The following is a 24895-nucleotide window of genomic DNA, read 5'->3' on the forward strand; positions in this document are numbered from 1 at the left end:
AGCATGGAAAATCTTGGGTCCAAGAAAGAGAAAAGGTGAGAGAGAAGCATGCAGTGTCTCATCCTGGTTTCTCTTCTGTACGGCATATATGTCCACAGACTAGAAGGCCAGTGAGCTGCTACAGATACGTTTAGTTGAGAGGCAAGAACTCATTGGCCTTTGCAGAGGAAAAGGAATGAATCTAAAAGCAAATGGAAGGCTAGAAGAGACATCGGTCTCTTCAGGTCTTTTGCTGTGCTCTGAGAATCAGAAAGTGCACAGAAAAGAGCTTTCCTCCCCTAAAAATTCCTCCCTATATAAAGGGAGCAGCAGCACCACAGAAAGAAGAGAGTAACCAAGGATGGGAAAAGACCATCCTAAACTAGACTGATAAGTAAAAGCAATACATGTAGATTAATATGATTGGGAAAGAATTCATCAGGATGTGCAAATAGTAGGCAAAGGGGTACATGTGTCAAAAGGGCAGTAGCCGAGGGGCAGGGTCCCATGTTCCCAGGGAACTGAAGGAGAAAGGAGTGAAAATGGGCAAATGTAAATGCAGATTCCCAAGTGACACTATTCTTGTGCTCCATGTTCTTCTGCTACAGTGGGAGTCAGGCCAGTAGTGACTTGTGCCATTATTGCACAGTAGAGTCCTTTATGTGTGTGTCCCTCAAGAAAATCACGTGTGCTGGGAAAAGAGAGCGGAGGAATTAGTGAGAGGACAGAGAAGGAAAGACATCTTCTTCTATTATTGCCCTATTCCTACAGCTGGTGACATGCAGCTTGAAGAGGTCTACATAAATTCACTTCAAGGAACTGCATGGGCCAAAGGTCTGAGAGATCTGAACTAGCAGTACCTCTGTGTTAGCATCTGTTAGCACAGAGAGATATATAAACCAATGCAGAAGAACAGAGCAGTTGAAGAAGGGAATAGGACATACAATGATCTGCAACAACCTAAAAATAAGTAAAAAGAAAAGATCATCCAGATCTCAGTAAATATTGAAAATTCCTGTATTAAAGACAGTCATGACCAGTAGCAAATGGGGAATCCCATAGAGCACACTGCCATTTTCCTTATACAAGTTCCAAGGGTTCTGCTCCTGGAAATGGGATTTCTTGGGTGAGGAAGGCTTAGGTTGAGACAGACCTTTCATGTTTCTTCATGGTGTTCTACCTTATACCTCACTGTTTTGGGTTATTTACTCCCATATATATTTTCTTTTTTTCTCCATCTCTCTTTCTTATGCTCTATGAAAATTCTCTCTTCCAGTGCTCAGATTTTCCTATCTCTTCATTGCTCAGTCTGGGTTCCTACAGCAATGAGTGCAGCAGGTTATGCTGATTCTTGTTTACATGAAGTAATCATCAAGAAATCATTTTATAAGCCACCCCCCAATTTCATATAAAAAAAAAAAATCAGCAGAGTTCACATAGTTGTCAGAGCCCTCATTAGCTGCTTTTTTTTTTTTTTTTTTTTTTTTTTTTTTTTTTTTTCCTAGCACTCATATAAGAAACAGAAGTTAGTAATAGTAACATGCTGGTTTATAATACTGACAATCAAGATACTATCTGTCAGATGTGGTCAATGTCCTCAGTTCCACTAGAAAGCAGCACCAGGACAACCTCTGTTCACGTGCAGATATTGACAATGTAGGCATTTAAAACAGGGCTGGTCACCCTGCATTTCATTTGTAGTCAATAAAGACAAATAAGCACTTGCAGAGCACAATTCATCTTATATTAAATCAATCACCTACTTTAGGCCAGATGAGTCACACCCTAAAAGAACTTGTTTCTTGCCTAGCGTGAGTAGTTTAATGCAGGTGTCCATATTGTATTTGCTTAAGCTAAAGAGATTCACCTCCCCATGTCCTTGCCTCACCTCTGCTCCTCAAATAGTCAGCTCCAAGTATTTCTTTGACTACTGATCATAAGTCAGCTGGTGCTGCGAAGTAAGATATTTTGCAAAGTAGGAAAGGACAAGTAACTTCAGAGTCAGGAGTGCCCAGTCCAAGAGAAGATGAAGTTTCTCTGTTAAGCAGTGCAGCACAAGGGGATTTGCAGTTTAAATTCACATTTTGGCCAGTGCTTATGGATTTCTACAGTCCATCTTCATTCCTTTCCCCTTCAGTGAATGAACATATGGGAAGGGCAAACAAACAAATTGCAGTGAACATGGTTTTTAAAAAAGCCATCGAACAGAAAGCTGACAAGAAGAAAGGAAGTTTGTTAGAAAGGTGGAATGGGAAGCACATCTCCTGGACTAACACTTCTCTCTGTAACGGCAGTCCATGTGAGACCTGTCAGGAACATTGACTCGAGGGTGCAGGGGTCTCTTTTTTAAACTTTTAAGTTCTGCCACAGATAATAGAGTAAGTTTATCATTTGATCATTTAACACTGGCACTCTACAGGGTTCCCTATGGAATATCTTGAAGCTACACAAATCCTAGAGAAAAAATATTTAGTTTTCAAAGACAATTGGAATATTTTTCAGACCAATCATTGTTTTGGCCTAGGGTATGCACTTTGTGCATGGCAATCTCCAATTTGTACCAGATGCAAAGGCAAAGATATTTACTACACATGCCCCAGACTGCGCAAATTCCTTTGTCTTTGTGTTCACTTAACCTCAGCTTCCATTCCACATAACTTATTTCACCTCAACTATGTTTCTTGGAATAACATTGAATTTTGGTCACTTCATTATTGGTTTTGTTTTTCTTTGGTGCACTGTGCGTTGGCTTGAAACACAAAATACTGTGGCAAAGGAATCCAATATGGTAATACAATCGTTTGCCTACTATTGCAAGAACAGTTTCCATTATGGCCCCTATTTTTCACACTCTTGTAACTTTCCAAAGCACTCACCTTTGGAGGCAGTTTTCCCTTCTTGATGTTTGCCTGGAGGTTAAACTTGCCTATGAGAGCAGAAATTTTAACAGAGTTCTAGTCACATTTACATTATGGGAAAGTTGGGGAAAAAAAGCCTACGATTTTTTTCTGACTTGGAAAGAAAAATTCTAACCACATTTCTAAGAAGGGCAACAGTAAAGCTGCTGAGTGTTGTAATTTGATGGATAAAATCAGTTGAGAGCCCAGCTGTATCTTATAGATTTTGGTTTTTTGACTTGTCTCAATGGTCCTGGTATCTATAGAAATCTATTTTTGTTCAACAGCCTAGGGGATCAGAGCAAAAATGACCAGTCATTCCAACTGCTAACAACTAATTTTTGTTCCTTCTTTCCCATGCAAGCACAAAATTAGGAGCTGTATTAACAGTTTTGTCTGTGAGAGTCTAGAAATTATAAAGTAAAATTTCTATTCATTTCAACTCTGTCCCTCTGAATGCAGGTAAGTTTGTGTGTAAAGGAGCTGTTTGTCCAGTTAAATACAGAGAACTGGTGATATTAAAGGAGTTTCTGTCTTTCTTCTGTCATTTCTTTCCTTTTACTTTGCTTTAAAAATCTGCATGATCTGACTGAAAGATTTGGGGCTGGCCTGTAATAGTTTGTGAATCCTACATGAAGTCTGGCTATCAAGATATTTATTGTGTGGCTACATCTGGTTATTGGATTATTACCCATGTGAACAAGTTGTCTTAGCTTAATAGTCAAGCCACTAAGGAAAAAAGAAGAAATGAAATACAATAGTTCCAGAAGAACAACTTGTTAGTCAACTTACAGGGAACTCTTAAAACTAATGCCTGTGCTGCAAGCTGTACAGAAGCTACATTCACACAATGCTTAAGTTAAATAGCCAGTAAGATCACTGTCGTTGTTGAAAGAGATCTCACTGACAAATGCTGCCTGGATGAGAAGGCCAGATTTACTTAGGACCATTACAAGTTTTAGGTAAGATAAAGATGCAGGTTTCTTTACAATTGTGGGGATGTAAATATGCATGGAGGCTGTTTTAAGCTTTAAAACTCAGTATCATTCTTTTACTGCTGAGAAGACACTTTTCAGTCACCTGGGTTAATGAACAGTCCTTGGCAATCTGCTGTAAACTAGTAGCTTCCAGTGGCAGCAGAAGTGTGAAGAAGCAGTATGTGGGAACACAGGTAAAAGGCTTGTCTCTAGGCACATGCTTGGTGAGATTAGAAAGGGGCAGGGCTAGAGCTGCTACTGCAGAAATGAAACCATGTACTTTTGTGCTTGTAAGAGTAAGCACTGTCTCCGGCGGTAATTCCAGAGCAAAAGCAGTGAATGAACAAACCTGGCTCACTCTGACTTTATCTACATTGCTCTTTAAGGAGCTCCAATGAAAGGCTAGAACACCCTATCAGTCTCCAGGTATCACCAGTCCATAGTGTATGGCATTTCTGACACAAATCCCTGTAGCATTTCAGGCAAGCTCCCCTTAGTACTTAACCACAGTCACAGCTTATCTGCTCAATGCTGACCATGTTTGAGTGCAAGGCTGAACTAGATGACCTCTTGAAGTCACTTTCAAACTTAGCTATACTGTGCTCATGGAATCATAGACACATGAAGGTTGGAAAAGACCTCTTGAGATCATCTAGTCCAACCATCAGCCTGCTCCCACCATACCCCCTAACCATGTCTCTCAGTCCCACATCCACACAGCTCTTGAACACCTCCAGGAGTGGCGAGTCCACTGCTACCCTGAGATGCATGCTTCCAATGCATGCTTAAAGCTTCAGGCTCCCACAGGATCCTTGCAAGGCTGTTTAAGCAAACCTTGGTTCTCTTGCATCCACGTGCGCTGTTTGGTTTTTGTATAGCAACAAGTAAACTTACACTACAGCCTTTTTCTGAATAAGGACCTTCACAGAACCACCCTTATTTTATCTGGCTATGCATTTTCTTGAAGCTGTTCCCATGACCACATTGCAGAGCAGGCCTACTTTCTGATTTTGCCACGGAGCTTGGTAAAGAGAATGATGCTGTCACGTCTATGTGGCACTGTAGGTCGATGTCACTGGGGTGGCTGGCAGCACCATACATTGGCTGGATTATTCTTATGTTCCTGTTGCCAGGAGATGCTGTGAGGGAAAGCATCTCTCCATTTTTGAGCTCATAGTTAGGACTTGTGTTGTCCTATTCATATTCCTGAATATGGCAGTGACAAAAGATTTTCTTGTATCAGGGCTTCTCTGGTCACTGCAGGTGGCCCTTGAGCACACAGGTCAGAAGCATCAGTTGTCTGCATTGCACCTGTACTTCTCAGAAGTCCTCAGCCTGCCACTCGTGACAGATGTTTACTTTCAACTATTGACATATCAGTCTGCACAGTGTGATCATCTCCACTTTCATCTTTATCAGTTCTGTGTGACCCTCCACCCAGATGACCATGGGGAGTTCAGTCACATCCCAAGCTCCTGCCAAATGTGTCTTTGGGTGCTCAAGAGCTGCCAGAGCACTCAGCTGGGTGCCAGCATGGTGAGTGCTCTCTCACTCTGAAGTGAGAGCCTCCTCACCTGGTGCTCCAGAATGAGAAGAGGTCCTGCTCATCCAGAAACAGGGATGTGATGTGGTGAGACACTATGCTTATGGAATTAGATGCCAAGGGACTGAGGTAAGGGCCCTCCTACAGGTCAACGAGTGCAGAGAAAGGCACGTGTTACAAAAATACTTTATGGTTGTCAAGTGTAAAGTTTTTCCTGTGGTTATGGACCAGCAAACTGCATTGGCCTCACACAAAGAAGCTTCTGGCAAGAAATCATTCCTGAAAGCCAGCTCACATTATACAGCACTCCTGGGACTGCTGGCTCCATGGACAGAGCACAAGGCCAGGGGAAATGTGCAGACTGGTCAGCCCTTTCACCACTGCACCTCCCTGGATGCTGTGGACCAGCTTGGAGTGGTGAGAAATTACAGCTGTTGTAACCCAGGCATGGTACAGAAAGGGAGAAGATGAGGAGAGGACATAGAGCAGCAACAGGCTTGGCATAGAGATCCGCTCACCCCACACACCACATATGTCTTGCTCAACCAGAGGGGAAGGGATCAAGTCAGCTCAAATTGGACATCAAGCAGAGAAGAAAGCTCCCCATTGATTACTGGGGCAATTTGCAATCCCTGAGATCATTCATCTTCACCGTACCCAGAAAAGATGGGTCATGATACTGGTAGAAAGGATGTGAGCATAATCACAAGCCACATGCTGTCCTGGCCTTTTTTCTTAAAATACAACTTAGGCCTGAAATCTCTCTGCTGACTGCTCAGGGCAGTGAGGGCTGTTTGCCCTGTTCAGGCTAAAGGCTGTTCGCTTTTTCTAGTTAGATAGTCTTTGTAAAAGAAGGTGCATGATGCATCCTTCCCTAAAAGTTATAAAAATCAAGAGAACTATAAAATAATGGAGCTGAGACAGAATCCCAGGGCCACTATGGTGCATGGTGCCCTGCAGGCTCCATTTCTAGGAGCTTCCTGACCCTCACGATCTGATTGCCTCTGACTTGTGGGCTCAGCCTTGATGCTGAAGGCACACAATTGAGTCTCTTACCACCTTATCTGGTTGAATTCCTGAAGCTTAAATCTTGGGGCCTCAAAGAGCATGCTGATGGAGTGATCTAATCAAAGCAGAACCCCTTCACTTCAGAACTGCTTGCTCTCCCTATGCATTCCACAGCCTGTGAAAAGCTTCTGATAGTCAAGCTTTTACCTGGTGGTCAGTTGGGAAAGACAGGATATGGAGTTTCTCTACATTTAATTTCTGGGTGGACATGCACTGCCCACAGCAAACAGCTTCTGCCATCTGGAGTAAGACTGTATGAAGCAATTTGCTTGTATAAGGTTAGGCAGGCAGGGAAGCTGTGATTTTCCATTAGGATGGCACATGCAGTGCAGGAATCCATATTTTGCTGTGCCTCCAAGGTGAAGTCCTATGTGGTAATGGAGACAGTAGACAATATTGCTCAGATGTGCTTCTAGGAGCTAATCCTCTGGCTTTCACTTCGACAGCTAGTGTGGCAGGGTTGTGTCCCATGGCTCTCTTGTTGGCCTCCTCCACAATGATTCATTGACAGAAATTACACCGGTCAAAACCAGATTCACTGGTTCACTTCTTTTGCTACTTTAAGCATTAAGGAATAGGGGAATTATTAACAAGTTATTCTGGAGCAACATAGATGGCAGCATCATCTGCTGACTCTTTAGCAGATGAGTCCTAGATGCTAAGTGGCCTGATGGAATATCTAGTAGTGTGACCATTGTAGGTGGAGGCATGGCAAGTTTGGCTTTGCTGAGATAAGGCCAGTAGACTGGCTGAAGGAGCAAGCGCCTTGCTGCAACATGATGCTGACCAGAGTTATCACAGAATGACTATTGTTGCCTGGTGGAGTGCCTACAGCAAAATGAGGCCTACTGACACAGCAATTGCTGACATGCCACTCTGACAGTTGTGTTTTTCTTCAAATCTGATCTAACCTGGTGGTAGGTGAGCAGTTATGTTTCTCTCATCCAAGGGTTTTCCTGTCTGTGAGCTTTGTGAATCTTCACACTCAAGCTGAAGTATCTTTCCCTATCTGAAATGGTTGTCCCAGGGCCTTTAAAGCATCCTTTAACATCTTTCTGCTTTGTATGGTACTACCATCTAATTTGCCTTTCTCCCAGTGCCTGGTCTGGCCCAGAATCCTATACTGAAGGAACACTAACAGGACAGGTACAGCCTTGAGGGAAGGTGGGCATTGCTTTGCGCTGATCTCTCTGATGTGGAGACACTATGTTTAATAGCAGAGGGAAAACAAAACCCCACACATTGTCCCCTTATCACTCAGACTTGGAGCTATGGTCCAGCAGGGCAATACTAGACAGCCAGGAGCCTGATCTGGTTCAGCACTGCTACATTCCTGCTGTGTGGTCTTGGCAATCGGCTCGCTTTTCCATCTGTGAAATGGAGCTAGTGGTGCTTACCTTTGTTTTCAGGACGTTTCAGGTCTCAGCATGAAATGTTTTATGCAAACGAGGAGGGTTTCTGGTGCTATTTCTTAGTAATGAGCAGCAGACCTTGAATTTTGACCTTTACAAGTTGTTGTTTTTTTATGAGTATCCGTACTCGCCTCACCGGGCCTGGACTGAGTGGACTGGTAGCAACTGAAGGTCAGAATTATTTTCCTGCCAGCTCTAACCATATAAGTAAGGGTTAGAGCAGCGCTGGAGGGAGGTGTATTTATGGGCATGCAGATGAGCTGCCACCACTTGGATGCCTTTCTGCTAGGAGCATAGGGATGGAAGTGCAGCTCTGTGGGGACACGGTGTGGTCACTCTGAAAACGGCACCTGCATGAGCCGAGCCTTTGGCTTCTTCTACTGGCTGGATCGATCTCTCTCTGAACTTGTTCATACGCACACTGAAGAGCTCCTGTCAAACAAGAGAGAGAGCGCCAGGCTGGAGTATGCTCTGCTCTCCAGATTACAACGGCAGTATTTTGTTGGCATACTCTCTACGAACTGGGTCCCTCACTGTGACAACTGGTTGAAGAAACAGCAACAAAACAAGGAGCTCACCAGCTTGTCAAAACGTTAGGGTGAGATTTGGACAGACCCATCTCACACCTCCTTGGTCACTCAGGCAGCACTCAGACTGCCCTTCTGGTTCCCCATGCCCCTCCCCACCCACCGACTTGAGACTCCATTCCCTTTTCAGGAGGAAAATGGATTATTTCTGTTCTCTCTGGGGTGAAAAGCAAATGGATTTTGTAATAAAAAAATTCTTTGTGAAAGGGGATTGTTGTGCTCTGCCTGCTTCTTATTGTGATGCTGTACAGGCTGTGATTTTAGACCTCATTTTGCATATGCATTTGACATTGTTTCCCTTATTAGTATTGACGGTGCCATAAAATTTACTAGGGACATTGCTCTGGGATCCTAGCTAACGTATGGAGAGCTCAGGTACACAGTGATATGTATCAGGATCAGATTCTATTGCAAAGATGGCTCTGAACTCCTTAATTCCTCCTGCTAAATGGGATAATTGGTTTCAATCTTGAATGGGATAATTGGTTTCAATGCATTATTAATGATACCTGACACAGCATCTGATCTCCAGTTTCACAAAGCTCAGGATTGCTCAGATGAGCCTTTGGTCCTTACTCCTCTCGTGAAGTGAGCTTCAGCCACCTTTGATGTGATATTAATGATCAATTAAAAATACTGCTTAGCTCTGAATTAATAACAGGGGTCCTCGTGTAAAAGATCAAGGGAAATTCTAGAGCACTGCCAGATTTTTGGGGCCTCTCAAGCAGACTTTTATCATCTGCATAGCATGATGTTAGGTGTAAGATGGGGCCTCGTGGGACAGCATACCCAAAGACAGCTCTGCTGGTAGCCAGGCGTTGTCTCTGGGTGGTATGTCTCTGCGTCCTTCAGAAACAATGCTCTCACTCTTCCTAAGTCTCGTATCGGCTATGGTTGCTGCAGGGTATGGCTCACGCTGTTCCCTCTTGGTGAGATAAAGCTCCCTTCAAGGTTCCAACGTGTTGAAAAACATCTCACACTACATGCAGTGCGTCTGGAAGCTTCCAGATTGTTTAGAGCTATGTGAGCAAAACTGTATCTGTATTTTCAGCAAATACCTTCAGAAAAGACAGAGCCTTAAAATACGCTGAGTTTGTAAAAAAAATCCAGTAGAAAGAGTGTAAGACTGAGCTGGTCTTGTGGTTAAAAAACTTTGACACAGAACTATATATGTCAGTGCAAGAAATGCAAACAAAATGCTTAATCATAGAATCACAGAACGTCCCGAGTTAGAAGGGAGTCACAAGGATCACCAAGTGCAACTCCAGGCTCCACACAGCACCACTGCAAAAATCAGATCATGTCTCTGACAGTGTTATCCAGACTCTCCTTAACTCCAGCACTGGGGGCCGTGCCCACAGCCCCGTGCAGCCCATTCCACACCCACCGCCCTGTGGTGCAGAGCCTTTCCCTGACCCCCAGCTGCCCTGCCCTGACGCAGCTCCATGCCATTCCCTCAGGCCCTGTCGCTGTCACACAGAGCAGAGCTCAGCGCTGCCCTTGTGAGGAAGCTGTAGTAGAGCATCATTTTTTCCTCCACTGCCTTTTCTTCATGGCCATTTCTGCATGGCCTGTCCCTTTGCCTCATAGTTTGCATCTACATGGAGAAAGAAATGAGCAGAACCCATTTTAGTATTCACTGTAGAATGCTGACTGACTTTTGCTACTGGCCTGACATCTGAAGGGAAAGATAAACATTTTGCTATTTTAATAAGATTGCAATTGCCCCTTCAAACGGGAAATATTATTTAGAGCAATAATGCCGGAGAGGTTGGAGGGACCTGCAGCATCTGTTGTGTTCCATGTACTCCAAGTGGAAAAGAAGAGACATCCCATTGTTCTGTTTTATGGAAAAACTATCTCTGGAAGACATTAAATCCACTTTCGCTTCACTGGCAGGCACTCCAAAGCCCCAAATATTTTTATATCTAATTAGCTTCCTTGTCATGGGTGATGATATTCAGCCAGGTTTCCAGGTCAGGCACATGGCTTTGAGATGTGTGCCAAATGCAGACAGATATGGAGCTTTTGAAGCAAGTGATCTTCTCCCCTCAGGTTTGGTCCTCTTGATGAGTGGGCATACAGGTGACACACTTCTCTCTCCAACCCATTTTGGAGCACTTTGCTAGTGTGTTGGCTTTACGGTAATTCTCATCAGTGAGCACAAGGCTTATCAAAACTAAAATCTGAATAGAGAAAGCAGAAAATAATCAAGTTTTATAGATCAGTTCTAAGAAAAAGTCTATCTTTTTTGCCTTCCAAGAAGATGAAGGATGAATAAGTACAGTTGAAGTTCAGCTTCTTATGTACTGATGATCTGCAGAATTTGAATCCAGGTCTGGATTCATATTTTGAACCATACCCAAGTTCAGGGAATTGAGGTCAGAAAGGTCAGGTCTGTCCCTTTGTGAAGCAATGCACCTGAATTATGCCACCAAAATAATCCTTTAATGAAAGAATGTAGGAACCTAGCTCAAAATAGTGCCTCTGGTAAGCATATTAACTGTATCCTGGATAATACATAACACAATATTTTTCACCTTTCCTTCTGATTGGAGTGTAAGCAAATTTTTGATCATTCAACATATCTGCTGGGCAAAATGTACTCACCCTTTCAGTCCTGAAAACATGTTAACATTTTCTTGAAAGATGCATGGTACATTGCCCTTACTCCATGTGTCAGGGCAGAGAGAAATTTCCTTTTGTTGGTAACAAAAGCCCCCATAGGCAATGGGGCACATACAGCCTTTGCATTCCAGTCCTAAGAACTATCTGCTGTCAGTGATGAAACTCTTGTGGCACTCGGGAGGCAGTGAAAGTTCTCATGTTGACTTTTGTGAGAGGAGGCTGAAAGCTTGATCTTTCTTTAAATCTGAGAACCCTTTTTCTTCTGTTAAAGCAATTGTTTGCTTATGGAACTCTTTAGCTAGAGGCTGGAGTAACATAGAGCCATGAGGGCTTTGATGTGGAAAGTGAGTAAATATTACATTTAGGACTTGAATTAAGGTCTCAAAGAGCCCCCTAAGCACATTAATGATCTCTGAAGGTTGTTGCTTATGCTGTAAATTTTCTAAGTGAAGTAATAGAATTGGTGTCCACCAGCAGATGGTGCTTCTGCCTGAGAATTGCTTTCTTTCATGATGATTGAAAGACCATTTCCTCACTCACATCATTATTGCAAATGGTCCACTGCATGCCAAAACAGTGGCTATTACATCACACAGGTTCTCTAATTGAAATAGTTCCTATGTATGCCTTTCTATCTGCTCTCCCCTTACCACTAGTGCTGATTTTCTTTGTAGCACCTTTGATTAAATGGAGAATTTCAGTTTTAAAAGGTATCCCATAAAAAGTGCTTGTTTAGCAGATGTGATATCTGGCTGCAGAATTTCAGTCGTAGAAAAGACAGAGCAGAGTGATGTTTGTTTTAGCTTGGAATGCCTTCCTTGCTGCCTTCAGCTGAGACATGCATGTTCAAAACCAGGCAGACAACCTCACTGTCTACTAATTCCCAGCTCTCCAGGACAATAAGCTGAAGATTCTCAGCTCATGTGGAGCAAATGAGGAGGTGGCAAGCAGACAAATGAACACCCACTCGACTTCAGACTATTAGACTCTTCTCTCTAATTTTTGCGGGACTAAGTGCCAACTTTTGCTGAAATTTGCATTAGAAATCTTGTACTATTTTTTTTCCTCTTTTTTTTTTTTTTTTTTTTTCCTGCTGTTACAATAGCAGTAAGTACTTTGAAATGAAGATCTAGGACCCCCCTGAATTAGACAATACATTGTCATGTTGCACATAAGTGTCTTAAGACTCTTCTCCTCCAGCATTTAAGATACCTTGGCGGTTGATACATCCAGTCCCATGGTTCACATGCCACTGTTTGTGCTTAGCATGTTGTTGCATGTAGCAGGTATAAGCTCAGATTAAGCCAGTATGATGCTGGTTTTGGACTCAAAGGTAAGACTGAGCTTGCAGGCAGAACTGGGAATGGAGAAGGATTGGTGGTAATGTAAATCTCTGCAAGTACATGAGGTATGGTTCTCCTTGCAGAAGAGCAAAAACCAGGAGTTTGATTCAACATTTTGAGTCCGATTGTGGAAGTACTCTTGTCATAGAGATCATAGAATCATAAATGGCTTGCGTAGGTAGGGACCTCAATGATCACCTAGTTCAAAGATTTCTGCACTAGATCAGGCATTAGATTAGGTTTTCCACTGCCCCATCCAACCTAGCCTTGGTATTGAGACCTAAACCTGCCCTCAGGCTGCTGTACCCTGCTGCATTCTATGCAGCTGTGAACAGGTTCCTCTCAAACAGATGATGGGATAAGGACAGTGGTTACCCCAGAGAGAAGATGAGAACTCTGAATGATCTGGGTCAAGCAGGGTAAGGTACATCAGTATGAGATGGAAATATTGTAAAGACATTCTTACTTTAACCATAGCAATCACACACTTGCACACAGAAAAAAGTGCATGCTCCAATAATGTGGATCCGCAGACATTCTTGAGCACTGTGAAAAGTCTGATTTGTTTTAAAAGTGATGCAATTCTTATGTAAAATGTTAATTTCTTCTCTTTCTTTCATCTCAGAAAGGATGAGAGAAAACCAGCAGTAGATGTGCTAAATTCAGCTTTTCTGAAGGAGCTGATTTGAGGTACTGCCACTGCCTGAAACTAAAAGAAAGCAGCACTAAAAAGCATTCTCATGATTTTGATGTATATTCCATGCCACAATTATTACAGCATAGTTTCCTGGACACCATAGTCACAGTATTTTTGAAATCAAAAGTGAAGCAACATTTTTTGTCTCTTTAATATAGATTTTAATATAAAATCTAATGAAGATGCCAGAGTACGGTTTCTAGAGCACTGGACATAAGCAGACCTAAGAGGGCAATTAATCAGATGGAATCCAATTAGAAGATTACTTTCTTGTTCTCCAGAGGTTGCTACATGGACAAAAAAAAATTATCAGCTGAAATCCCTCAGGAAGCTCACCTAGAATAACCTTTTGCATCCACTCCAGCTCCAGGCAAAGGCTCTGATTCCGAAAATTCTCTTCATCCATGGTAGGTCTGAAAACCACGCCTGCAGAGCTTCCCAAAAGTGCTGTCTGTGGACCAGGCCCTATGTGGTCACCCATGGGATGCCTACTAATACAGCTGGTGTTTGCATGGCTTTGGCTGCCATGGGTGCAGGCATCACTGCTGTAATAGGTGGGCAAAGGAGTACCTCCAAATGGAGAAACTTTTAGGCACATGCTGACTGTGCTTTCTGCTATAGGAAAGCTACTGGAAGCCTGCCTGGGAGGGAAGGAAGCTCTCTGATGATGGCTTCCATGGCAACAAGATAAGGCCTTACAGAGTAAGCATATGCGGCTCCCAGTGAGGTGCAAACCCTAAATTGAAAACAGATGAGTGAAACAGGTGACTAATACAGATAAAACCAGTGCCATGGGGAGGGTGGGGAGCCATGAAGAGGATGGGAAACAACCAGATGCTGTATATTTGGACTGTGACATTACACAGGACAGCCTTCAGCTTGGTTTTATACGTAAGGCAGTGATGATGGAGCAGTTGGACACAGGAACCATTCTGAGGGTCTGGAACCTCACAGAACAACAGCATGGTTGAAACTGGAAGAGATTTCTGGAGACTGATCCAACCCCATGCTCAAGCATGGCCACGCACAGCAAGTTGTCCAGGGCCGTGTCAACTCTCTAACTAGCAGGAGACTCCACAACCTCTCTGGGCAACTCATACCAGTGCTCTATCATCTACACAGTAGAAAAATGCTTCCTGATGTTCAGACAAAACCTCCTATGCTTCTATTTGTACTCACGCCTCTTGTCCTTGCTCTGGACACCACTGAAAAGAGCCTGGCTCAGTCTTCTCTACACCCTCCCTTCAGCTATTTGTACACATTGATTAAACCATCCTGAGACTTTTCCTCTCCAGGCTGTGCAGTCCCAGCTCTCTCTCAGTGTTTCTTCATAGAAGAGACACTCCAGTCCCTTCATCATTTCTGTGGCCCTTAATTCTCTCCAATATGTTCACATCTGTCTTGTACTGTGGATCCCAGACCTGGACACAACACTCCAGGTATAAGACATGTGGCCCAGTACAGTGTACTCAGGGTGCCTCGTCCCCCTGCCCACCACATTCCTGGGAGTCCTGCCCTGCAAACCCAAACTGTCATGCCTGTCCTGTAGTTGCAACTGGTGATATGGTCAGCTGGCAGGGATGATGTAAGCAACACTATGCAGACAGTGTAAGCTCCTGAATGCCGGCATGGTGAAAACATGCATGTGTGAGTGGACATTGCTTGCCACTTGGTGGCATGAGTGCTTGCTTTGTGTGGGAGCTGAAGATGGGCAGATTGCACAGCCAGTTCACACAGCTGGATTTCAGCCATGTAAGTGAATGGGCCCAAGGTCAAGGAAAGCTAAGAAAACAATAAATGTGACTATGTGCATGCAACATGCACCAATTGTATGAGCAATTATTTCTTACCTCATGTGCTGACTCACTTGTTTCCCTTCCCTGCCACTGGACTTGCAATGATCAGTTGTTAATAATTTTTAAAGTTCTTGGGGACATGTAGAGCCTCAAGATATGCTTTAGCCTAAGTGACCTGAATACATTGTTATGTGTAAAACACAGATTTTTCTGGAAAAGTAAACACCAGTTTAATATACCTTCCTTTGACAGTGAAGTTGGTGTAATGAAATGATGATATGATATAGGGTTGTGTGGAGCGTTCACCCTGTTTTTCTATTTCAGAAAAATCTCCTGCCTTGGTTTTTGTTTCCCCTTTCATTATCTCTCCATGAGTAGTATGAATGGTGCCATGATAACAGAGCTTTATTAAAGTTCCCAGTACAACCAAAGAACACCTCTATTTGGCTGCATCAAGGCCAACAGGTTGGGAAAAATTCAAAGCATTTTTTTAACATGCATTGGTGGAGTACAAGTAAACCCAAAATAGACAGTAGTTCTAGACCTAACTTGACATTTTTTTCAAAAAACTAAGCTTGCCAGCAGGCTGCACACAGGTCCAGTAGCCATGTGGTGATAGCAGCACATTTTAACACGACCTTATCTTAGTGCTGACCTCTTCCTGCCTGCATAGGGTAACATGGTACAAGCACTCAATGCAGGCTGCTGCTGTATGGACCATGCCAATAACAAAGCTGCTCAAATGCCACAGGATGAGAAGCAAAGCCCTCAGCTTTCTTCTTCAGTCTTCCTGGTGTGGGAGGCCAGCAGCAGCTCCAGTGATGCAGCACCTCCAGTGATCCAGGTGCCTGGGTGGGATAAGGCTCTGGTGCACTCCCTGGAATTCACACATGAAATGGTGAGCTGAACTCTGCATTAAATTAAACAGTATGCTGGGCTCTAGATGGAGAGGAAATAGGCATGCTATTGGGCAAGAACTTCAATTTCCTTCTTCTGCCATGCACCAACTCCTGAGGGTACCGCTGGGAAGGCGTGCTGCTCCACAAGTGCTTCCTTGCATGGCTGCAGGAAATGGAGCAGCATTACTGAGTGACCTGAGAGAATTCCACGGGAGCCAGTTCTGAGTGGAAGCATTTCTTGTTTGTAGAAGACAGGTCCTGTTCACTGGCTAAACGTGTCTGGTAGGGATAAGATCAAGTGTGAGATGAGGCAAGTCTTGGTAATGCAAGGAAATGCTTCCAGCAGAGCTTGAAAAGCTTCAGTGTGTCCTGTAATTTTTGTAAGATTTAATCCTTGACTTCAGCCCTCTCTCTTTTGAACAGCATCATTTAAAAATGGCTCTTGAAATGCATTCCTGCCATGAGGAGCCTGAGCAACTCTCCTGGAGAAACGGTTGAACTATCCTGCCCGTGTGAATCAGACCATTTGTTTTGCTGAGGAGTTATAAAAAGATGATTCACTCATATGAGACACTTTCCAGCAACTAGTCCTTAAGTCTGTAGACGTGTGAGTTAACAACATCAAGCCCTGCAGAAGGGGTATCAACAGTAACTCCAGCTCCAGTTTTGGCTTTCCTTTCTCTGTTCTGTCCAAGTTCCACACCAACTTCTGTGGACTTTAATTGAACTGGAGTGGATAACCATCTCTGGAGAAGCAGCCCTTGGCATCAAATCTGGCCATCTCTGTTCTGATCCACATCTCAGCTGTGCTCTACATTGGCATCATCAAGGGGGACACTGGCAAGAGCAGCAGGTTGTAATCTCTTTTTGGTCTCTCCGGAGCCTCTTAGAAAACCTCTGACTGTTCCCTGTCCTCCTGTTTGTGTTTACATTGTCCCACCTGGAGCTCCATCAAGTCAAGGCATCATTGCACCAAAAGGAGGAAGTCTGATGGGAGCACCCTGGTGGCATCTACAGTCTTCCCTTTATCTTCCATGTTGTCCACTGGACAGATAGTTTGCCACGTGCTTTTTTACTCTTCCCATTTCTTTCACTTATCCCCTTTCCTGCCTCTCCCTCTGCCTCACCAGACAAGGTGAGGAGGTAGCGGGATCGCTGCCCGCATTCTCCACCAAGTCCAGGTGGACTGCCAATATTCTGGAATATTTGTAAACTTTGAGCATTAACAATTAAACTCCCAGTGCCCCACATGACGTTATGTGATGTGGAATATCGAAAACCAAAAATCACAAAACCATGACAGGGGTTTTGTTAAACAAAGAAATCAGTCAGAAGAATGCTGCCGTTCCCATTGCCTGTGTTGGATCTGGAGGTCACTTAGAGGCTAGCGTTCTCTGTGGATAAGGTGGGGATGCAGATGAGAAATAGCAAGGAGCCCTGTGAATTTAGCAGCTGCCCTGCAGGCATGTTGGACTACACTTTCCTCAGAGCATAAAGACTATAAACCATAGCAACAAAACTGCATGATTGCAATCTCTGCCTGAGCATAATTTTTCCACCCCTGCAGTTTTGACTGGGGGAAGCAATGCACTACCTGGCAGGGTGGAAGGTGCCTGTATATCAGCTGCTGTGCAGTCCTAGCACTAGACACAGTGCCCTGGTTTTTCTTCACAGTTGTTTTCTTTTAAGCTTTCAGGGTTGGAGAAGCTGATTAAGCTTGAGTCCCTCAATATTGAATGCATCCTGATAACATACGTTCCTATCTCAGAGACACAATGGGTTTTCCTCACAGCCTTGCCTATGCTTGGGCTGCATAACAAAATTTGTTTAAAATCCACTTTCTTTTTGAATATTTTTCCTCTCACTTTAGTTATGACTCAAAAATGTTAGTTTGCTGAATATATTTTTCCTTAGTCACACGGGACCATTCCAGATGGGCCGTTCCACTCTCTGCACTACTTTCACTCTTTCTATACAAGGCATTAAGAAAAGTGCACCCTGATGCTGGTTCTCTGATGTGAAGAGGGAGTGATCATTATACAGTTATTATAATATTTAGAGGTAATTTTCACAAGTTATCATCATTTTGGGCGTATCTAAAGACCAAAGCAATAGCCAATGGTCCTCTTTAAATAATGGGCTCTTTAAATGTACCCAGATGTCCCTTTTCAGCCTCAGCCATTCTGCGATTCTGTGATAACCTTTAGAATCAGTGAAATGTAGAATGCCTTGGGTTGGAAGGGGCCTTAAAGATAATCCAGTTCCAAATCCTTTGCTGAGGGCAGGGTTGTCATCCACCAGATCAGGCTCCTCAGAAGCCTCTGATGGGGGCCAGCATATGCAAGCTCCCATTTCTCCAAGGGTTTTAACTTCCAGCTCTAAGACATACAACTCCTCTGCTTGTATTTAACTTGCCCTTTACCCTTAAACTTTGCCATGGCTGGGCTTGAACATATGGCCTCCTTGTAAACTACCTTGAACCTGACCAAGGCATTTCAACAAAAAGACTGCTTCTCTGCTGAACTGAAGGAACAGAAATCCTGTGTGAATGGAGTTAATACTTACTCAAATGTATACTCAAAGCGTTATAATAGGCATGACACACAACTAAGACTCAGGGTTTCACAGAAAAGCAGAATATCACAATTGTTGAATCAGAAAATGTATTTGCCCTGCAGCAAAAAGAAAAGGCCCAAGAAAATAGGCTAAGTCTGAAAACTGTAAACATTACTCCCTGAAAGATAGAAGAACAGTTACATAAGAAATAAACAATTGAGAAATGACTACCTCACTTCAAAAGAAAATCCAACCTATACAGAGCAAGACATCAAAGCTGCCAGTTGTGCTGAAAACCATGCTCTTTGGTGGAAAAGATGTACAAACCAGAACTCCCTTATGCTGAGAAAGAAAACAGTATCCACTACGCTTTGGGTGAGTGTAGAAAGAACATTAAGCGATAATGAGTTGCTTACAGGAATGGCAAACAGAAGCAGAAGATGGAAGTGCTGGAAAGGTGGTAGCTAGCACATACCAGCCTGCTGCAGAGGCTCCTCACAAGAATGTGTGTAAAGAACAGGTAAGAGATGTAGAAGACAGGTGCAAAACAAGAGGTAAGGTAAAGAGGCAATACCTTTAATTGCCAACAGCATCATGAGAAGCCATAAGAGCTGACAAACATCCCAATATGTATTAAAAGAATGGATTATAAAGGAAAATCAGTGTAAAGGAAGAGTTCAAATGTAAGTAATAAATGTAATCCTGAGTAATTTTAAGAGAAAAGGCTTTGGCAGTCACAGTTAAAGAAAAACTATAATAACATAATGGCCTTGGTAGGTCTTTTTGTTTAACTGGGAGATCTTCTGAAGAACAGCTTGAAAAGAAGCATACAGACCTAGGGATAGAACTGCTGATTTCACAAGTGTTCTATGAAGCTAATATAACTAAGAGGAGGAATCTAGGAGGAAGGTACAAAGTTTGAAGCAGTGGGGAAAGTAATGAAATGCTATCAGCACTTTAAGTACCAGTGGTTAACTATACAGCATATCAGTAGCTAAAGGCTGAACAGGTTGTTGGTTAAGGCTGCGTGTACAAAGATTTAAGGTCTGAGAACAGTGAATAATACAATATTATGATTTAGCCAGAAGAAATACTGAAGGAAAATCACATAGGTAAGTATTAGAGGATACTCATATCTCTTCAGTAACGATGCTTAACAAATACATTGTTTTGTTTCTAAGAATTAAGCCTATACAGGTACTCTTACAATTCATGAATTATATATAGTTAATTGCAAGGTGAGGCAAGGCGAAGCAAGGGAAGAGAAGGAAACAGCAAAATTGGTGTATAAATGTATCTGAATCAGTATTTAAGTATGTTAGCTGCTGATTACAACTAAAGTGTGAGGTTTGATACTCTACTTCAAAGAATGATGGAGATTTATGCAGAAACAAGTGACGGAAAATTATCCAGAAGGTGATTGAGTAAACTTCTTTGAAGAAAAATGTTCAAGCTTGTGGGACAAAGATTATTATTAACAATCATTGAACCACAGAGTTGCTTGAGTGGGAAGGGACCCTTAAAGGCCATGGGGTCTACCCTCCCTGCAATGAACAGGAGCACCCACAGCTCCAACAGGTGCTCAGAGCCCCATCCAGCCTGACCTTGAGCGTCTCCAAGGATGGGACATCCACCACCTCTCTGGACAGCCTGTTCCAATGCCTCACTACTCTTACTGTAAATTTTTTTTTTCCGTATATCCAGTCTAAATGTCCACTGTTTTAGTTTGGAACCGTTTCCCTTTGTCCTATTGCAACAGATGCTGCTGAGTCTGTCCCCTAATCTTGTGTTAATCTTAGTTCTCATGCGGTTAAGTTCTCTTCTCACTTGGTTAAGAACTGAGTAGGCAGTTAACGTCTGCTTGACAACATATGCAACTTTTGTATATGTATGTATACCTGTGTGTTTGTGCAAGCATGTACCTGCAAGCATTGGCCAAATGGGACCGGTCAGGAACAGACATCAGAAGAGGCTGGTTGAAGAGCTGTCTATTGGCAGCCCAGGGTAGCAGTTCCCTAGATACTCCTCTTGCAGCCTAACCTCCAGGGCTGTGGCTCGTCTTGCTTTTGGCAGCTCCTCTAACAGCATGCTGGTGGCTCCAACCGCCTTCAAGCAGCCAGGGCCAAGCAGGGCACATCCCTGGCTAAGTAAAGCAGGAAGCTGGACTTGCAGCAATCTATTTGGCTCTCAGATTTCACCAAAGCAAACAGAACCAGCTTGCCAGTTACCTTGACTTCAAGGGCCCCAGCAGAGGGCATTTGGGAAACTTCCAGAGAGAAGTGGGGGATCAGAGAGGAGACGTTGCCAGCAGCTTGCCTTCATGCTGGGAGGTGTTTATGTACAGAAAATCATCCAAAAGAAATTATAGGAGTAAACATGACAGTGTCAGCAGCACGGCACTAGCAGGACTTCCTCAGGGATTAATGCGTCCCAGTACCAAGAACGTATCTCCCTTTTTCTCATGTGTTCTGTTGATTCTGTGGTTGTCCACGTGTGCTTTATCTCCCTCAAAGCAGAGCTACTTGTGAAAGTGTTTTCTCTGCAAACTGCTTAGGCATATCTACCTGTAAAATGCAGATATATTTTACAAAAGGGTCTCTCCATTTTGCTTGTGGGGCACTTTGTGCACATCTTCATCTCCACCCTAATCCCCCTCCACTGAATATCTCCACCAGAGCCGGGAAGCACTCCTGACTAAAGATGAAGCTGTCTCACTTCACTAAGCATGTTGCTATTTCTAAGGTGTGACTCAGTGCTTTTCAGTTAGGTGTCATCATGTGCTATTTGCTGAGAAATAAAATCAACATTAATTAATTCTTCTCTCTTTTTTAATACAGGTTTTTGTTTCCTGCTCCAGATCACGGGTGACGTACACAAACAACAGAGTTCACAAGCAGCAGAGTTTGGGGAGGCTGATCCTGGCTGTGTTTGCAGACCCGCTTCTTGCAGTATAGGCTTCATGGTCACAGACAACCACGGTCCTGGTGAAAGAATGGAAAACCAAACAATAGGAGGAATCTAGGAGAAAGGGAGGGAAAGGTTATGTTCTTTGTTTATGGCAAAGGATGAGGGAAGTGTGAAACAAAACAAGGAGAAAAAGAACAGAGAAAGGATATAGAAAACCCATATGGGTGACCTAGTAGAAGTAAAGGAGCACAAAATTCTTCCTTTTGGTTGCAAACAGCATGGAAGACCTTCCATAGTACCTGCTCAGTGCTCAATCTCTTGTGCCCGTATCAACCAAGGGAATTATTCATTATTTTGTAGAGCACGTCCTTACTTTTCTTCTCTCTAGGTCAAAAAATGCCAAACCATAAACTTCTGGAGATGTTTATCCTTAGAAAGCGCTGCAGTGTTCTTTTACAATATATGAAATTGCAGTAATAAGAATAAATTATAGCACTCAGCATCGGACAGGATGACTGATGTAAGCTGTCAGCCAATGTTTGACTTTCCAGGTGAGATTAGATTTAGCATTTACCTTAATATAAACAGAAAGTGTGCAGTAGAAAGCACTTAATTAACAAGCAAGTGCTCAAAACCTTGTGCAAGCTGGAGGCTACTTGAAGCTTAAGATAGCTCTTCTCTTTCCAGAGTATCGCAGTATTATCCGGCGGAGTTTCAAAATCCTGATTGTTACTGGGAATCTCATTACTGAAGGAGACAGGAAAGGTAAGTTTCTGTTGCTAAGTCCTTATTTTTTATAAAAGAAAAATCTGATTTTGTTGTTGTTCTGAATGAAAGGAGAGCTGTTAGAGTTAGGGTAGTATGGTTAGGTCGTGGTTGGACTTGATGATCTTTAAGATCTCTTCCAACCTGAGTGATCCTATGATTCTATGAAAAGCATAGAGATTTTGCACAAAAAAGAAGTTTCAGGAGAGTTTGGGTTTCTGTTTTCTTATAGCTTGCTTCCTTTCGTTAGACTGCCTTTATCCCATATGTTTGAGCATGTGTGTATAATTGTACAGAGATCTACATGCACATGTACCTGTGTCCCTCTGTGTGTGCATACCTGTTCTGTGCATGCTGAAATCACAAAGCTATTCCAAGAAGCAAAGGAAGGTAGACCAATATGGATAGCACCCCTTCCTGGTTGAAGAACATTTTCTTTAGTCTTTATCTCAACAGGAAAATCAGTGTGCCTGGATGCCTGTAATATGGGTCAGGTAGGCCCAGACTCACTGAACTTCACTGAGGCATACTTGCCTTCCAAAGACTGAAAATGACCTGAGTAAGGAGTGGGACTTCTTCAGGTCTCTAAACATGTTGAAGCACTCTGATATAAGGATTCTCAGCTGTCTAAAATCAGCTTTGACACTTTCGCTAGTAGGTATTATTATTTAATCCTCATAATGCATACAAAACAAACCAATGTAATTGTTATAGTGTAGCTATTTGATTAAAATAAGTATGATGTTGTCTTTAGCAGCTGTAACTTGCAAGGATGGCTGAAATACGAAACTTCACGTGGGCAGTGGAAGATATTTTCAAGGAAACTTTTCTCACTTACATGAATGGCTGGAGGAAAAACATGACAGAAGCAGCAAATGAACTGCAAGCCAAGGTTGATGCTGAAAACTTTGACTATGTTATCCTTTATTTGATGGTGATGATTGGAATGTTCTCCTTCATTATTGTGGCGATTTTGGTGAGTACCGTGAAATCTAAGAGGCGAGAACACTCCAAAGACCCTTACCATCAGTACATCGTGGAGGACTGGGGTGAGAAGTATAAAAGCCAGGTTCTGAATCGAGAAGGTCTCAAGTGTGTGGTCCATGAAAACTTTGGTGCAAGGGACAAAACAAGCCCCGCGTCACCCTGACATTCCAGAAACATCAGCAAAGAGGAAATCATGAAGTCACATTTAGGGAACTCGCTGGAATTACAAATAGCTGAGAAATTGTTCATTAGATTTACACAGGTTGAGCTAGAATGGGCTGCTGAAGAAATCAACATCACTGTTTCCTCTGAGAACTCTGGCGCAGCTGCTTTGAGGAGCACCCAAGAAAAATGCATGACTTTGCTCTGCTTTGATATTCTGCTCTTCAGGAAAATAAAGTCATGGAGAGAATAACTTGAATTTTTTAGCAATTTTTTGAAATCGAGAAGCAGATCTGGATTACTGAGCAGTAAACTTCAGATGAACAGTAGGAGTTTTCAAGTGTTTAAAAGTCCTGATTCAGATCCCAATGTCTGACATAAACCCATCTTAAAATAACAGGAAACTGTACAATAAAATACCAGACCCTCTATCTATTGATTGAACAATGTGTTATGGTATGAATCACAGGACGAGCCTATATCTACACATGTTCAAGTCAATCCAAACTGCTATTTTAATGACCTGGCTCCCATTTAAATTTCATTATTCATTGGCTACAAAGAATGATTCATGGCCTTCTGTTTTATCATAAAAGCATAGCCAGACTAGCAGTCTCATCTAAGAGTATCCTGGTTGTCCAGAGCAGCTTCTAGAGTGTCAGTGTCTTTCTTGAAGTCCATAGCTGTCTCTTCAGCTGTTTCTTGGTTTTTCATATTGATCTGTTTATCTGCAATGCAAGCTGGGTGATAGGGATTTCTTGCATTCCTATTAGCCAAGGCCTAGTGTAGATCATCATGCTCCTGCTATATATCTTTCAGTGCAAGGGTTTCTATGACCAGCTATCAAAGCTATTCAACTGTTATGCTTTCTAATGTTTCCCATGTTGGGTACTGGTGTGCACCAGTCAGAAAACAGGTTGTAAAGATGGTTTATCTTCCCTGTGCTGCTAAAGTGTCATGGCTGGCTGTTGGGGAATAATTAGAAGCAAAGCCAGTACTACTTCTAGTATTAGAATGTGTTCCTTTTTACTCTAAGTTTATCTTCTATTCATATTACCAGACTTAAACTGCTTAAACTTGAAGTTCTCATTCTGGCTGTCGATTGTGTGGGCAAGAAGAAATGATGAAGAAAAGAGCTTATTTTTCTTGGAAGCTTTGGCTTGTTTTGGAGCCTGATCTTGTGGTATGGCATAACAGCTGTTGCTGTGCTCCAGAACATGCTCATGTTATGGCTCTGCTCCCCTCCAGGTGGAAGGACATTCCTTACTACTTACCTTTGATGACCACAGGCTGTAAGGGCACAGTTAATGGGCCCACTGAGCAGCTAGAGGGACTCTGGTGGCCATCTGGGCCACATGCTGTGCTTCAGCTGGGGAAAGAGCATCTTTTGACAGGGTATGGCAGCAGGGACAGCCACAGTGAACCTTAGCAGATGTGCCAACATCATGAACAGCTGCACCTGCTCAGGCTCTGCTCCCCACCAAAAGCGAAAGGCAGCTTCCATTGCTGGCTGTGCTCTGATCTGCATGTGGGCAGCTGTGACACTGAAATGGGAACAAGCACCTGAGTTGACTCTGCCCTTGAGACATGTGGGCAATGCCTTAGATCAGGCATGTCCAACCTGTGGCCCAACCCAGCCACCCCATGGCCCATGCCATCATGATGGCAGTTCTGGTACACGTTTTGACTACA

General features: G+C 43.0%; 1 protein-coding gene across 22 annotated transcripts in view; it reads left to right on the forward strand.

Moving 5' to 3' along the window:
* Positions 1 to 23794, forward strand: part of KCNE2 (potassium voltage-gated channel subfamily E regulatory subunit 2) — an 88792-nt gene extending 64998 nt beyond the window's left edge. For 13 of the 22 annotated variants that reach the window (XM_042810039.1, XM_042810040.1, XM_042810049.1 and 10 more), the window contains 2 exons: positions 21220 to 22054; positions 22809 to 23793. In XM_042810039.1, coding sequence (XP_042665973.1) covers positions 22827 to 23204 — 378 coding nt within the window. In that variant the 5' untranslated portion in view covers positions 21220 to 22054; positions 22809 to 22826 and the 3' untranslated portion in view covers positions 23205 to 23793. The other 9 variants (XM_042810050.1, XM_042810052.1, XM_042810056.1 and 6 more) reach the window with 9 other exon arrangements.
* Positions 23795 to 24895: the final 1101 nt, after the last annotated feature.

The sequence above is a fragment of the Centrocercus urophasianus genome, unplaced genomic scaffold (genome assembly GCF_019232065.1).
Source record: "Centrocercus urophasianus isolate 14NV4802_14NV808 unplaced genomic scaffold, USGS_Curo_1.0 seq_12, whole genome shotgun sequence".
Classification (NCBI taxonomy): domain Eukaryota; kingdom Metazoa; phylum Chordata; class Aves; order Galliformes; family Phasianidae; genus Centrocercus; species Centrocercus urophasianus.